At 35.1% G+C, this 14902-nt stretch overlaps 1 protein-coding gene across 3 annotated transcripts in view; it reads right to left on the bottom strand.

Moving 5' to 3' along the window:
• Positions 1-206: 206 nt before the first annotated feature.
• LOC149782660 (N-acetylglucosamine transporter UNC93A-like) overlaps positions 207-14902 on the bottom strand; it is a 29450-nt gene continuing 14754 nt past the window's right edge. For all 3 annotated transcript variants that reach the window (XM_089934155.1, XM_089934154.1, XM_089934157.1), the window contains exons 2-7: positions 9515-10099; positions 8944-9104; positions 7970-8218; positions 6178-6313; positions 4715-4846; positions 207-3687 (exon numbers count right to left, since the gene is read on the bottom strand). In XM_089934155.1, coding sequence (XP_089790281.1) covers positions 3458-3687; positions 4715-4846; positions 6178-6313; positions 7970-8218; positions 8944-9104; positions 9515-10064 — 1458 coding nt within the window. In that variant the 5' untranslated portion in view covers positions 10065-10099 and the 3' untranslated portion in view covers positions 207-3457. The remainder of the gene's footprint in view (positions 3688-4714; positions 4847-6177; positions 6314-7969; positions 8219-8943; positions 9105-9514; positions 10100-14902) is intronic.

Below are 14902 nucleotides of genomic sequence, written 5' to 3'. Positions count from 1 at the left end.
AAAAACATACCATGGTAACTCAGTCGAAATTAACCAACCAGTGAGACATCAAACCGGTGGCAAGGAGGAGGAGGAAGAGGCGGCTAATATTTGAAGTGGATAGTAGAAAATCCGTTTGTTTGTGATAGTATATTAATGTGTTAGTGTGTATTGTTGCGAGTCTATTCTCTTAAAATAAGTAACAGAAAAGAGTGAAGAAAACAAGCTTTGTAAAATGTAACAAATAATTTATTTTCCGAAACTACAAAATTTTTAAAAAATAAGAAGAACTTAAATCCAACTTGTAATCCAAGAGTTAAAACACAAGTCATATCAATGTAAAGTTCTAAGTGAATCACAGTTCAAATCCCGATGAAAATCAAAGATGGAAGGTGATGACGTATGCAATAGTCAGTGTTGTACTGATGTGTCAATAATCTCCTGTTGAATCACAGAAAATATTGTTCCAGTGTTTGAATTCTGAATGATTTGTGGTAAATATCTTTGTCCAAGAATTATCAGAGCACTTTAGCATTTCCAGGGAAAACAATCACTTAAAATTCAATAATTTGAAGAAAATAAAAATTCAGTCCCAAACTGGACACAACATAATATATTTTGACTTCTCAAGTGTTAAGGCACGACTGATATAATTCTTATGATAACAACATTTATAAGACTAACTAAAATACAAAACAGATTCCTGGATGGGGCTCAAGAATTCAATGGTCTGGAAAAATAGAACTTTCTTTACGAATTGACACATACTTCACGTCACGTAGTCCAGTTACGACCTTGACTACTTAATTATTCTTACTCTGAGAACGAATTTTGAAAGAATGTGTTTACTGAAACTGTCACTAATTTTAAGGTCATCAACTAGATACAATATTTATGTTATTAGGTATTTACATCAGTGAAAAACATTTTAAATATTCAATCAAGTCAAACAGAATTGAACTTAATTCTGAAACAATCAAGTCCAATAAACAATATTACATTACAACAACATGTAATATTATAAAATATATTTTAAAAACTAACAGACAAACAATTTAAATGTACATAACAATATATATTGTGTATGTATATAGTCACACCTATTTCGTTGGTTCGTTAATGTTGGTATTGATCACTGCAACAGCGTATTTGTTATGAAGTGTGGATGTTGGTTGGTATCTGACTGGCTATTGGTCAGTACATGCGTGGGTCATATTCACTAAATGAATAATTGCTGCTAAGTCCAAACGCTGTTTTTCTTAAGTAAGAATGGGTGCTGACCACTTCAACAGTATGTTGATTAGTAAATGGAGAGTTGGTTAGTAGATGACTGGGTAGTGATTAGCAGATGACTGTTTATTGACCAGAATATGATAAGTGCTGCTCAGTAGATTACTGTGTGATTGTCATTTAAGCAGCGTTTTGCTAAGTCCAATGCTGTGTTGGTTAGTAAGAGTGGGCGTTGACCACTTCAACGGTGTATCTATTAGTAAATGCAGAATTGGTTAGTAGATGAATGTGTATTGATTAGCAGGTGAGTGAGCATTGACCAGGATCTGATAGATGCTTACCCATACAATTTAGTAACTATTGAGCGTTGGTTAATAGATGACTAGGCATTGGATAGTAGATGATTAGATGCTGGTCAGTATATCACGGAGTGTTTGTTTGTGCTAACGGCATCTTGTTTAGTAGGTTTAGTTTCGACGTTAATTTCCTTGTCTTAATAACATGACGGGTAATGTTAATTTCACCATGACCTCTATAACATACCCAAATTGTTGAACATCTGGAACTTTACATCATTACGTTTGCCCTTCTCCAAAATATATTTAAACTTGGATGATTAATGTTAAATATGGGACATTTTTAACATTATATTTCTCTATGCTTCCATACCGACCCATAATCTTAAAACTATGGACTAATGCTAAATTCATCATTTGTTCATACCGACCCATTCCAAAAAGTTGGCCCCATGTTATTTTCCATTGTTCCCTTATCGACCCATATATCGCTATCAGGCCCAACTACTATTACTCTTCTATGGAAAATGCCATTTGAATCTTGTAAAACCCTTTCAGGGCCTCAATAGAAAGGGGCATTTGAGCTTGTAATGCTCTTCCATGGACACGAGATGAAGTCCCTGATGAACATGTCTAGCATATGGAAAACAGAAACAAGTTTGACGAATTTTCACAAGTCGCAGTTGAGGACAAAATATGGGTAAAGGACGGACCGACAAAGATACAAACAGACTGTGCGACACGGATTTCAAACTTTCCTCCACACCTTCAAGAAGAAATAAAAGTTCGGGGATTAATGTCTTGAGAGTGCGGCTATCAACATAAGTAGTGCAAATGGATCATCATGTCATTTTTTTCTTTCTGAAGATAATCCTACCGATTTACGACCCTTATAAGACAAAATGATAAAACACTTTAATAAACATAAAAATCATATATATATATATATATATATATATATATATATATATATATATATATATATATATATATATATATATATATATATATATATAAACATGTACTTATATATCTACCACAAGAGAGCATTTAGACAGTTTGATATACTGATGATTTAACAAAATATATTATTTACATATATGTGAAAAGCATAACCATGGAGAAAATTTGGTAAAAGACGCTTATGAATAGAAATAATAACATTTTACTTGATAAACTATAAACATTGCTTTTCAGGATTATCACAAGAAAAGCAAAATGCTGTCATTTTGTTTCTGTATCTGCAGCCTGTGACTTAAAAAAAACTTCATAAAATCTATGTCGTGTCCTCTTTTTTACATGGATTTTTACTAGATTACAATTTAAATACGTTATACGAGTGTCACTAAAACATCTAGCATCTTACAACTTTAGATAAAATAAAATCCAGTACTACAGACACTGATGGCTCATTGGGTCAACTGAAAAAGATGCAAATGTTGACGTACCACGTCGAGTTCTTGAAGGTCTAGAACATAACTTAATACGTGTCATATGTAATTCCTTGTATATAAAAAAAAAGTTTAACAACGCGTAAAGAACAATTTTTGGTTCTCATCGGGATACAAAGTTTTCGACATCTACATTCTTAAAAGGAGAATGTCGAACTTAATTTGTATTTGCCTGACCGGTGCCGGTTTTTTTAATCCAATTACGACGTTGGTTCTTGAAATTAAGTTGTATCTTAGAACAGTAATTTCGTTGGATATTTGCATTATTATCTTCAAATATTCCATAATGGCCAAAGAAAGTATAGCTGCAATACGAAATGAAAACGACGTCAAGCAACTAGATGTTATTTTCCTTAATCTCGCTGGTATTTCCAACTTCAAAGTAACAAATTGCCATAGCCCAAATGGCAAATCCTTCGCATTGTTTTCTATAAAGTCATTAAATTGGTGTTTCTCAGGGTCGTCAAATTTCCATTGGTCATCGAATTGCGAATCTGAATATTAGACTTTAGTTATGTCAGCCGACTTTTTCGTGGATCTTCTGAATGCGACTTCAACGACGCCGTAGAAGAACATCCCTACACACAGAAATACAAGACACAGGATCAGCTTATGCCTCGTAATCAGATAACCACTGTAGCCAAAGGCGATGATAAATCCGATGGATTCCCACAGCCGATAATTGGCGAACGCAGCTTCGGTATTGTCAGTAAACAGGAAGCCGTAGAGTGCTGAAAGCGAAGACAGCTTATAGTCCAAAAATAATACAGGATTAATAAAATTAATTATAAATCTATTGCTCGAAAAAAATGTCATGGATACTGTTTTCACTGGACATTTTCAAAGTTGCATGTAAGGCTCAATGGATAGCTTCGTATTTTGACACCCACCCACCCTCCCCCAATTTTTTAGGTAGAAGGCATGAACCTAATTATCACAAACCTAGCATATATAAATTCACACGTAAGCTAAATCTGAAATGTGGTTTAGATTTACTTTGAGTTAGGCTTGGAAATGAGTTGGCTTGTTGGTGACTGCCTGCCACAGTTAGACGAGCATTGGAGATCAAATGCGTAACTTGGGCTGCAAATGAGCAGCCGACTTGGCTTAGTATTTATATATGTCTGCTACAGAGGTAAATATCTAAAAATCTAGATGGCTGAGGAGTGATGAAAAGTATGATTAATTTGTTATAGTACTAGGGAACTTTATTCATGCATAAGGCACATACTGATTCTTTTAGCTGCCTTATCACAGAAAAATAATCAAAATAGCTATTTCCTGTCAAAAACGAATGTAACATTTAGGGGTTGGTGGCAGTGTTAGTTCAGTATAAAAACCAGTTGCATCAGGAATTAACCTCATTGCCGCAGTCAAAATCTCACATGTATACTTTCTATAAAACATCATTAGTTTGTTTTTATTTTTATCTTCAGTGTAAAATTATTCTCATTTTTCTGCAATAGGTCATTGTTGGATGAAATTTCACCAGAAAAACTCAAATGAGACCTAAGTCTGTAGTGAGACTGGACAACGCGCTGAATACAGAAAAGACTTTTTGCAAGGGAAACAACTGATGGGCACGAGAAATAGTTAATGGGCAGAAGTATTATTAATACCTTTTACAATTAGAAAATGACATATTCATCTTTAAAAAAATGAAAAAGTATTTTTATAATAATAATAATAATAATAATAATAATAATATGACGATCTAAAATTGAAGGCTGTACATGAAATCTAGTAGGAAAACCTCACCATTTATCTGTGTCTGAATGACAGCGTCCCCCAATCCCCATAGCGCTGCCAAGATGTAGAAGATATACACAGCATTTGGGTCTGGTCCCCATATCAACATAGTTATCTGGCATCCTCCGTGAACGATGAATGCTATAAAGGAAACGATTATTACATTCGTCATTGTGGCTTATATCTCAGCATTGGTCATTGTTGCTTATTTATCAACATTGGGGAGACTATACAATTAAACAAATATTTCTATTTTTTATCCGTTGTCCTTAAGAAGGTTCTTAAAGATTGAAGTTTTACCATTTTGTACCGTTACCAGGTGCGGATGTAGAAATGTAGTTTAGTATCATTGGGCGAGAGAGGGAGAGGTAATCAAGAGATCAAGGGGTATATGGTAACGGAATGTCTGAATTCCCCTACCCCGGCAGCTGAAAAATATTAACTGTTCTCAGGTCATATAATCATGTGGAGAAATTACAATAGAAAACATTTAGGTTGTCTCGTTCTCATATTTATTTCTCCGTCGTCCATTAACACCCCTGACCCCAGGTTATTCGTAATAATATAATTATACGACCACACAAATAAAAGTTATAAAAGATGTCCTTCTCTGAAATAAAAATTCTGTGGAAACGCTTTGTGGTGCAGAATTAAATTAAAGCAATCAACAGTTGATGACTAACACTTTGAGAAGTAATATACTCTGCATTTGTAATATTTGATTATAGGGTTTTTAAACTGGTTTGGTAGCGAATCAGTCGAATGTTTTAGTTGCATTGTTTCGTATTTTACGGCAATGGCGTAAGGATTTTTCGAGTAGGTGATCTAATTATAAACAAAAATCTTTACTTGCCTCATTGACAAATACATACTGATTCGTCACAATCAGATTTTTACTGCAATTCATTGGGTAACCATCAACACACACGTATCCTGTTTAAGATTCACTCATAAATTAATACTTATTTATTAAAAGAAAGCTGAATTTGTAACACGTAACACGTTCACATTTTTACTGGTATTTGCAACAAGCATTTAGAATGGTTTTTGAAACACAATGTGTCATGTAACAACCTGGACATTATTTTTCATAACATCAAATGGGAATAACTTATATGCTCATGGAATTTGACAATATTTGAACATAATGTTCAGAATATAGGTCTTTCGTCTATTTCTTAAGATTCGTTATTCTATAACTAATTATAACCATAAGAATTAAACGACATGTATTTACACGAGTCATCAATCAGAATATAGATTACGCACTACGCTACGGTTGTCCATGCAATGTGCAATCGATTTTCAGGTCTTTTGACTGCTTAAATCCAGTAAAATAATTCGACTATAGTGAAATGTAAAGGAAAGAAAATTAGACGAAAAAGTAACAAATATGCACATTCTTAGAAAATATGCATATCCTAAGAAATAAAGACGGCTGTTTTTTAAACTATCTTGGTTGTAGTATATACCTAGTATGAAGAATGGAATATGTCCAACGTACTGCACAAGGCGACCAAATATAAACGAGCAGGCGGCGTCAACCACTCCGTAACAGATCATGACGAAACCCACGTTCCAGATGCCCAACGCACAGCTGACGTAGGACTAGACAAAGAATGAATAAGATTGAAGAAATAAATCTAGAAAAGCGTTTAATTAGTCTTTTATTTTCTTTCGTCTCTTACTGTCTCCATCTTTCAGCTTGTTAATTTCCCTGATCGATATTTTTATATATGGCCATCCGATTGTCAAATCTTTTGCTTGTATGTTCCCCCAGTCTTTTTTTTTCTCTTATTATAATATATATTATATATCCATCCATTCAGCCAATTGTCTCTCCGTATTTCTGCTAATATGGATCGATCTCTCATTTTTTTCAGTACCAAGATCAATATGATGTCTGCGGTGTGGCAGTTTATGCTGATGTCTAGCACTGGGGCATCATATCCCACCCAGTCACATTATCCTGACACCAAGCCGACAAGTCATAACATTAACCTCTTGTTGCTGAGCGTCGAGCGAGGCACCTTTTATAATAACATTTTTATGTCTTTGGTGTGACTCGGCGGCCGGGGTTCTCTTTTTTATGTATATAAGGTAGATAACGGACTACATCATCAACAGCGTTTTCTTAAGCATTGGATTACAAATGTCACTGCAGTCATTGTAAATTTGAAAAAACAATTAACTGCTAATTAATCCTATTTCCTTGCATAATTAGTATAGCCCTTCGTATCAATGTCGTCTTTGACATGATGTCCAAAAATCTGCAAGACAAAACCAAGTTGATGGTATATTTATTAGACATTTCGACTCTTTCTAGATGAGCTTAATGTACAAATTTTAAGCTATTTGCATTGTTATGAAACGTTTTCGATCATAAACCCTTAATTAATTTCAGCAATCATGAAATATTATCATCTACTTTAATTACTCAGATCTAACAGCAACAATATTTTGTCAATCTCCGATGCTCTTGCGAGTCAATTAAAGGACCGGAAATAGATGATAAACACAAATTCATTATGTCAGTCTTTGTCCTGTAATACCCATGTCTAATTTTTGGGGTACTGTTTTAAACTTTTAAAGGGGCTTGATTCTACTATTATCGCACGCATGTATTCCAGAGCTAATGTACGAAGGTATTTATCTGTCCAAATTGAAGAGGTATATTAGCATGACGACAGCCATACTGATACGTCCTACAATGTACAGGCATGTTGGCACGAAGCCAAAAACATTATCTCTTTCACAATAAACAAGTAAGTTAGGACGACGATGTGTGTGTGTGTGTGTGTGTGTGTGTGTGTTAAAAACTGGACACATTATCAACGTATTTCGTTCCTTGATACAGCCCATTGTTGTCTATGTTCTCTTTCTCATAGTCCATATTTATCGTATGGCTCATTCCAAGTGGAAGCTTCCTTTGTCAAATGTCTGAAATGTAATAACTGACTCTGGATTGTTTTAAAAAGATAAAGGAGGAAAATGGACGGTGGAAACTTTTGGCGTATTAACAATGACTAAATACTTCACTGAATTTGTAAGAAACATGATGATGAGGTATTAATTTCAGTGTCCCGATTTCTCAAAACAAAACATATCATAGTTCTACAGATTATAATCACAAGTGCTTTATCCCTAAATCGGACGGTAATAGCATGTTCAATTCAATTATACACCCTGACATGTTGGACATATATATATATATATATATATATATATATATATATATATATATATATATATATATATATATACCACTGTAAAATCCCCAGCTATATAGGCCTGTTCAATTCCACTGTAAACGGTTAGGGGAATAATCAATTTCTGGTAATGGCTCCGCCAGCAGTGTTTGAAGGTTTCTATCAACAGATGGGGGGAGAACTTCTTGGCTCCAGTCGTCACCTTATCGTCGTCCTTGTCCAAAACGATCCGGTCCAAAAAGATGGCGATAATCAGGAAGGCTACGCATGCGCTTGCGATGTAGATGCCACAAACGGTATAAATCTAAAATAAATTAAAGCGGTAATCTGACACTAAAATAATAAACTATATAAATAAATAAGTATGATCAAGAAAACAACGAAATAAAGAAAAAAAGCACAAAACAAAAAGAGCAAACAAGGATTGATTAATAGAATGAATTGTTCTAGATATTGACAAGCTTGATGATTTTACGGTGAAGATTTTCAAGAAAGACTGTTAAAGGTGGAAAAGTTACATTTATAATGATATCTTCAGCAAATATATTTGTATCCGATCCTAGAATATCATTCTTAAAGGCAATACCACATCTCATATATTCGGAAAGAAAATCAATGACTACTAAAGGTTGGTGTCAAAACTGTCCGAGTCCAAATGTGATAGTATGAGAAATGTTGCTGATACAGACAATAAGCTTTTATAATTTCTCTCTGAAGCAGAATTGCGAATCTTAACATAGTGGACGGGACTGAAAACATCAATACATGTCACCCAATAAAACCACATGAACCTTTACTATATGTAACATCTGATCATGTCGTGTATGGATTATTAGAAATATTACATGTCCATTTGTACGATTTCTGAAAAAATTTGGTTCCATCACGTGTTATTCAAGGAAGTAAATTTGTCATTTTTTATTGACATAGCAGTGCTTTCTAACACATTAAAACCCTTATACAAATTTTAAGCATAAGAATATAGAAAATGTAGGAATTTGCAGAATGAGTTTTAGAATTTGGAAATACCTTATCCATATCTGGTTTGTCAAGGTTGGTGTTATTAATGTGTTTTCTTGGGTCGTAACTAGATCCACACAATGTGAGATCATCAGACGACGCTTTATTCGTGGAGTTCTCTGGTCTCTGACTGAACACCATCGAGGAAATCAAGTTGCCCCAGATCTGACCTGGAACCAATTAATGAATCAGTTAATCAGTCAAGACAATAACGAACGTTCTGATCGCTCAAATAATCAAGGAATCCAATATTTCATAAGTAATTTGCTTCGTAGTGGCCTTTGTAGGACTAAAATCACATTGATGAGATTAAGGATTTCACCTGTATATTATATTGAATGAGTACAGGATTTACTATTGTCTTTTTTAGATTTAACTCGTTTGTATTTTGACAATATGAAACTCGTATATTGGAGGGTGATATATAATGAGTGTCGCCTTCAGCTGCACAATATTCTTAAATTAGTCAGTTTTTTTCTAAGCCACGTTGTCAACTTCATGTTTCAATTTCCATTTAATATAACTATACAAATCCTAATTGTTTTAAATAATGCAATCATAGAAACGTTCCACTACTTACTCGTCTGAAATATCATGAAGAAGACTCCGAAGAATCGGTTGATGGTATCATCCTCTGTTGTACCGGTCATTTTTGCGTACCAGACTCCGGCCTGGGTCAGATACGTGCACTTTGCGGACCATAGTGGCGCTGCCCCGAGTCCAAGAATAATGGCAGCAGGGATGATTGTACCCCAGATGGCGTAAAAGTTGGCTGCCATATACGCGATATAGCAGAGCATGGAAAATGCCACAGTCCATTTGCAACCAAGATGGGCGATTGTGACTGGAGGCAAAAACATGCAAGAAACAACAAGAGCTGCATATATCACTGATAAACCAATCACTCCCAACCCGGCCTCCCTATTAAGACTGCTTTGAAGGTTGGATAAGGACTGGAAGGATGTGAACAGAAACAGAAATCCGAAGCTGACCACCAACACGTTCTTTATAATTTGAAACTTTGTCATTTTAAATGTGTTTCCTGGCGACATTTCCAAGGGTACCATAGAGCCGTTAAGACTCTTCTCCATGCTGCCATTTGATATGGCTTCTTTTTCTTTGGAGCTCATCTTTGTATCTTTGTTCGACGCTTTTCGTAATATATCTACAAAGTATCAAAAAGTCGCAAAAAATAAATATCTTATTTCGACCTTAATTATGGCCAATAGCAGCACCATTATTATCATCTGAAGAAACAAAATAATAAAATATTGCAAATCTCTCTTTGCATAGAATTATCATGATATGTTATAAACGATGATTTTATTATTTTAAAGCTTCTTTATTCAAAGGCTTCACACAAAGAACAACGCTTCCTCGTTGATAGGATTACGTGGTCTTCTCAAATGATGTGAAAATAAAAATAAACTAAAGTTTTTTCACATCTCTTGTCGATTATGAGATAAAAAAGCATGAAAAATTGTTATTATTATTATTATTATTATTATTCCTTACCCTCTACAGGAACATAAAACGCAGATACTCAAACATGACACATTTTACACAGAGTCTCGCTAGTTGTAAGTAGAAGAGATTATAACATTCAAAGATCGGTTTCTTAGTCTTGCAGACTGGGGACACCGCAACGATCATCAAACCATCAAGATATTTCAATTTCCTCAATAGAATACAAAAATGGGACAATTCTTATAAAACGTCCAACGTTACAAATACGATAAGACCATTCTGTTATGAAATTACTTTCTACATATATGGGCTCATCGTTTAGAAATCGAATGCTAGTTCATATTCCATATACATCACAAATATCATTATTGAGCCTCAACATATTTTTAATTTAATTTAATTTAAATGCCACATTATCGCTGTAGATACCTGTAACTACGTATCTCTTGGTAGTTTCATTAAATTATGTTTGTGTCACGTGAGGACGATACCATATTTTAAATACACCACAACTACTCCGAACCACTACATAGTAAAAACATTTTGACGAAAATACTGTGTTCAATACGTAACTTTTGCTTTTGAATAACCAGCATTAACTTGCGTTTAATTTAATCAGATCACGCGGAACAGATATTGCGTGAGAGAGACATTAAAGATATGTCCTAGACCACGTATGAGTGTGAGTCTGGCCTTTAAAACGTCAATCGAAATATTTAAGATATTCCACACCTACTTAGATACTGAAATCAAAGTTGTAAATTTGGGTAGGTGCATTCGTTTTACTGAAAAGTGCGGTGTTGGCAAAGGTATGTAATAATCAGTTATGAGTACATAGGAGTCTAATTGGTTTTACGGATTTAATGACTCCACCATATCAAGGTTTTCTTAACACCTCCAAGACAGACAGTAGGCGAAACGCATTATGATCGCGCTGTTATGAACATAAACACGTTACAACATGATGCTGGCAAATCTCCAGAATGGTCTAATGCAGTTTCTAAAAATCTATACGTTGGTGTCTGTGTGTGTATTTGTGTGTGCGTGTGTGTGTGTGTCTGCGTGTGTGTGTGTGTGTGTGTGTGTGTGTGTGATATCGATTTTTAACGTAGCTTTAACAATTTATTAGTCATATCGCTACGATGTCTGCAGTGTGACAGTATATAGTGATGTCTAACACTGGGGGATAATGCCGCATACATGAAGCATCATATCCCACCCAGTCAATACGTTGATAGCGGCAGAAATTGGGCATTAATTCATCTTACAGTAATAATTGCGTGGTCTCAAGATATTACGCAATGAATTTGCATATTTCACCCAAAACACCAAAATAGTCTCTATTTAAATACGTTTTTGCAATGTCTCATCGGAGATAGCATTTATTGTGTAATCTGATATTTTGGGTTACTTTTTTTTACATTTTTCTAGAGAACTGTAAAGTCCGTAACCACGCTCAATAACTAAGACTTTTAGAGTAAATTATCACAAATTACCTATAATTACCGAATGTCTATGTTATTTAGACATTATTTAGACATTATTCATCCATTATATCTAGCGAAAAAATTCATCATTTTTATGCTAGTTCAGTTGCTTACCTAGCAAAACAAGTATTCACCCTAGGTAACGTTTGACGTATGTACGACGAAGATGATCAAATCGTTCTAAGGTGAAACCAAGTTATTTCTTGCCTTATTTTGTGACGCGCTGATAAATCATTTTCTGTACCTAAGGTCCTTAAACGGACACTGAGATAAATATTTCATAGTTTTGTCATAGGGGATCCGCGGTAGCTCAGCTGGTAGAGAATGGGTCTTGTAATACAATGGAAGCAGGTTCGATACCCACATAAGCCAGCCAAATTTGGCTGCCTCGGCGTGTCTTGGTGAAAAGCACTTAGCAACCGTTTCCACGGCGCGATATAAGCAAAACTGTGTTAAATGTCTCGTGAAACCAATCAGCGATTTTGTTTATTATATAAGTTGACAATCGTATATGTACATCAACTTTACGTCGATACAATTACTCCAAATGTATGTGACATTCATGTCGCATCTGTAATGTTACAATGTTTGAAAATAAGGTCGGTTTTTTTAAATAGAAGGATTAATATAAGCGCGACTTGTCTCCAATCCGGTGTTCATTATATGCATTTTGTACAACATGAAATGTTTGAAATTAATATGGTTTAAACTAAATATTTCAAGATCGTCATTAAATTCCGATGTATTTTTTAATACCCAAATAAGCGACCTGTATATGAATACTGACAACGGTGCATAACTGACGATTTGACAATTTAAATAGATGAAGCACCAACACGAAAATCCATCACTGATGCATAGGTTGAGGACAGGTATCGAGCCGGTCTGGAATGTCCAGCTTGAGGACCTGCACCGATCCGATAGTACCGATTCCTTTAAGGATGTGCTTTAAGAATGAATAGTTTGAATACATGTACCGAGACTGTTAAGCATTGATAGATCTAGGAGGAGTACCAAGCCCGCTATGAAGGGATAGATTGTGGTCATGGTCGACAAGAGGGGAGGACAACCGGGTATATATGTCGTTAGGGGAACCAGGCCGGACAACACTTTTCACTTTTATAAAAGAAAAGTTTTGTTTGAACAAGAACTACGAGAGCCCCGGTTGTTTCTTACCACAGGGCCCGTGATCACTCTCTACGGTCATGATTGTGGTTTTGAACCGACCCCGCTAAGAATCGATATATCTATCACCAGTACAGAGCCCGCTAAGAACTGATAAGCTGGGGACCAGTGCCAAACCAGCTAAGAATAGACAAATCGACGTCCAGTACTGAGTCCGCTAAGAATGAGTAGATTGTGGATCGATACCGAGCCCACTAAACATGGATGTTATGTGAATCGATACTGAGCCCACTAAACATGGATGTTATGTGAATCGATACTGAGCCCACCAAACATGGATGTTATGTGAATCGATACTGAGCCCACTAAAATGGATGTTATGTGAATCGATACCGAGCCCACTAAACATGGATGTTATGTGAATCGATACCGAGCCCACTAAACATGGATGTATTGTGAATCGATACCGACCCCACTAAACATAGATGTATTGTGAATCGATACCGAGCCCGCTAAGTATAAATATATGAAGATCCAGTACCAAGCCCTCAAAGAACGGATACACTGGAGAATCAGTGTTTTAAAAATGAATAAATTCCGAACCAGTACAGAGCCGGCTAGGAAAAGATGCTTTGCCATCCGGTACCGAGCATGCTAAAAACGAATCTGTCAAGAACCAGGAATGGATAGATTTTGGACCAATACCGAGCCCGCTAAAAATGGATCCATTGACGACCAGTACCGAGCCCGCTAAGAAGGGATATCCTGTTGACCAGTACCAAACCCACGTAAAAAGGATAAATTGTGAACCAGTTTCGAGTCATCTAATAATGAGTTGATAAGGTGCTATAGCGAGCTCGCATAGAATGGAGAGGTCGAGTACAAGTACCGAGCCCGTAATGAGTGGATAGATCCGGAACCAATACCGAGCCCGTCATAAAAGACATAACGATAAAACTCGTTTAGTAATAAACATATACAATCACTGACAGATGAATGTGCATTTTCAATTTTTAGTAGGTAGAGTGCTTACAGTGTTTGTTTATATTCAATAAACCGACAGGGTAGAATGTAAACGACACTGTATAGCACATTACCTGCATTATTTTCGGAAATCAAGAGTTATTCAATAAATGCACATATTTGACGATTGACGAGTATATTACCCAATTTTCATATAGTTCTATTTTAGTTTTAATGTTTTACACTGAAGACGATATTATAACACATTAGTTTTTATATCAACAGAGATCATGGGTTTGGTGAGCAAAATCATTACATTTATATGCAAGAATTTTTGTTCATTACACATGTAAAAAAATTATAATGTTACTAAAAATGGCGTTAGTATTGTGCGCATTTAGATTATTTGTCGGCATCTGCGAATATGTCCTTCAACGTTGTAGCAGATGTCATACATTATGAGCACACTACGTGATAAAAAAACTTTTTTAAAATGTTGCAGAAAAAGTAATTGTATCAAATCCGGAAAATTTTGAAAAATAAAAAAAATAGTGTGATCTGCATCTCTTCTCAAACGAATCTACCTGAACATAATGTCTTTGGAGGGGAGTCTGATCCAAAGAAGAGTCCACTAAGTAAAGTAAGGAAAGTCCGTTATAAATAGTAACTAAAATATGTTATAAGTATAGTATGGAAAGTCCGTTAAGCACAGTTAAGGGAAGTCCATGAAGTATAGTAAGAAAAGTGCATTACTTACAGCAAAGAAAGTCTGTTAAATATAACAAAGAAAGTCCATTTAATGTAATGAGGAAAGTCCGTTAAGTATAGTAGGAAAAGAAAGTCCATTAAGTATAGTAAGGAATGTCCGTTAAGTACTATAAAGAAATTATGGTGTGTAAAATAAAGAAATAGAAAGTATATTATAT

Source organism: Sinohyriopsis cumingii, chromosome 15 (assembly GCF_028554795.1).
Source record: "Sinohyriopsis cumingii isolate HCF-2022 chromosome 15, ASM2855479v2, whole genome shotgun sequence".
In the NCBI taxonomy this organism is placed as follows: Eukaryota; Metazoa; Mollusca; class Bivalvia; order Unionida; family Unionidae; genus Sinohyriopsis; species Sinohyriopsis cumingii.
Note: the sequence above shows the minus strand (reverse complement) of the source record. Positions and strands in the feature narration are given on the sequence as shown.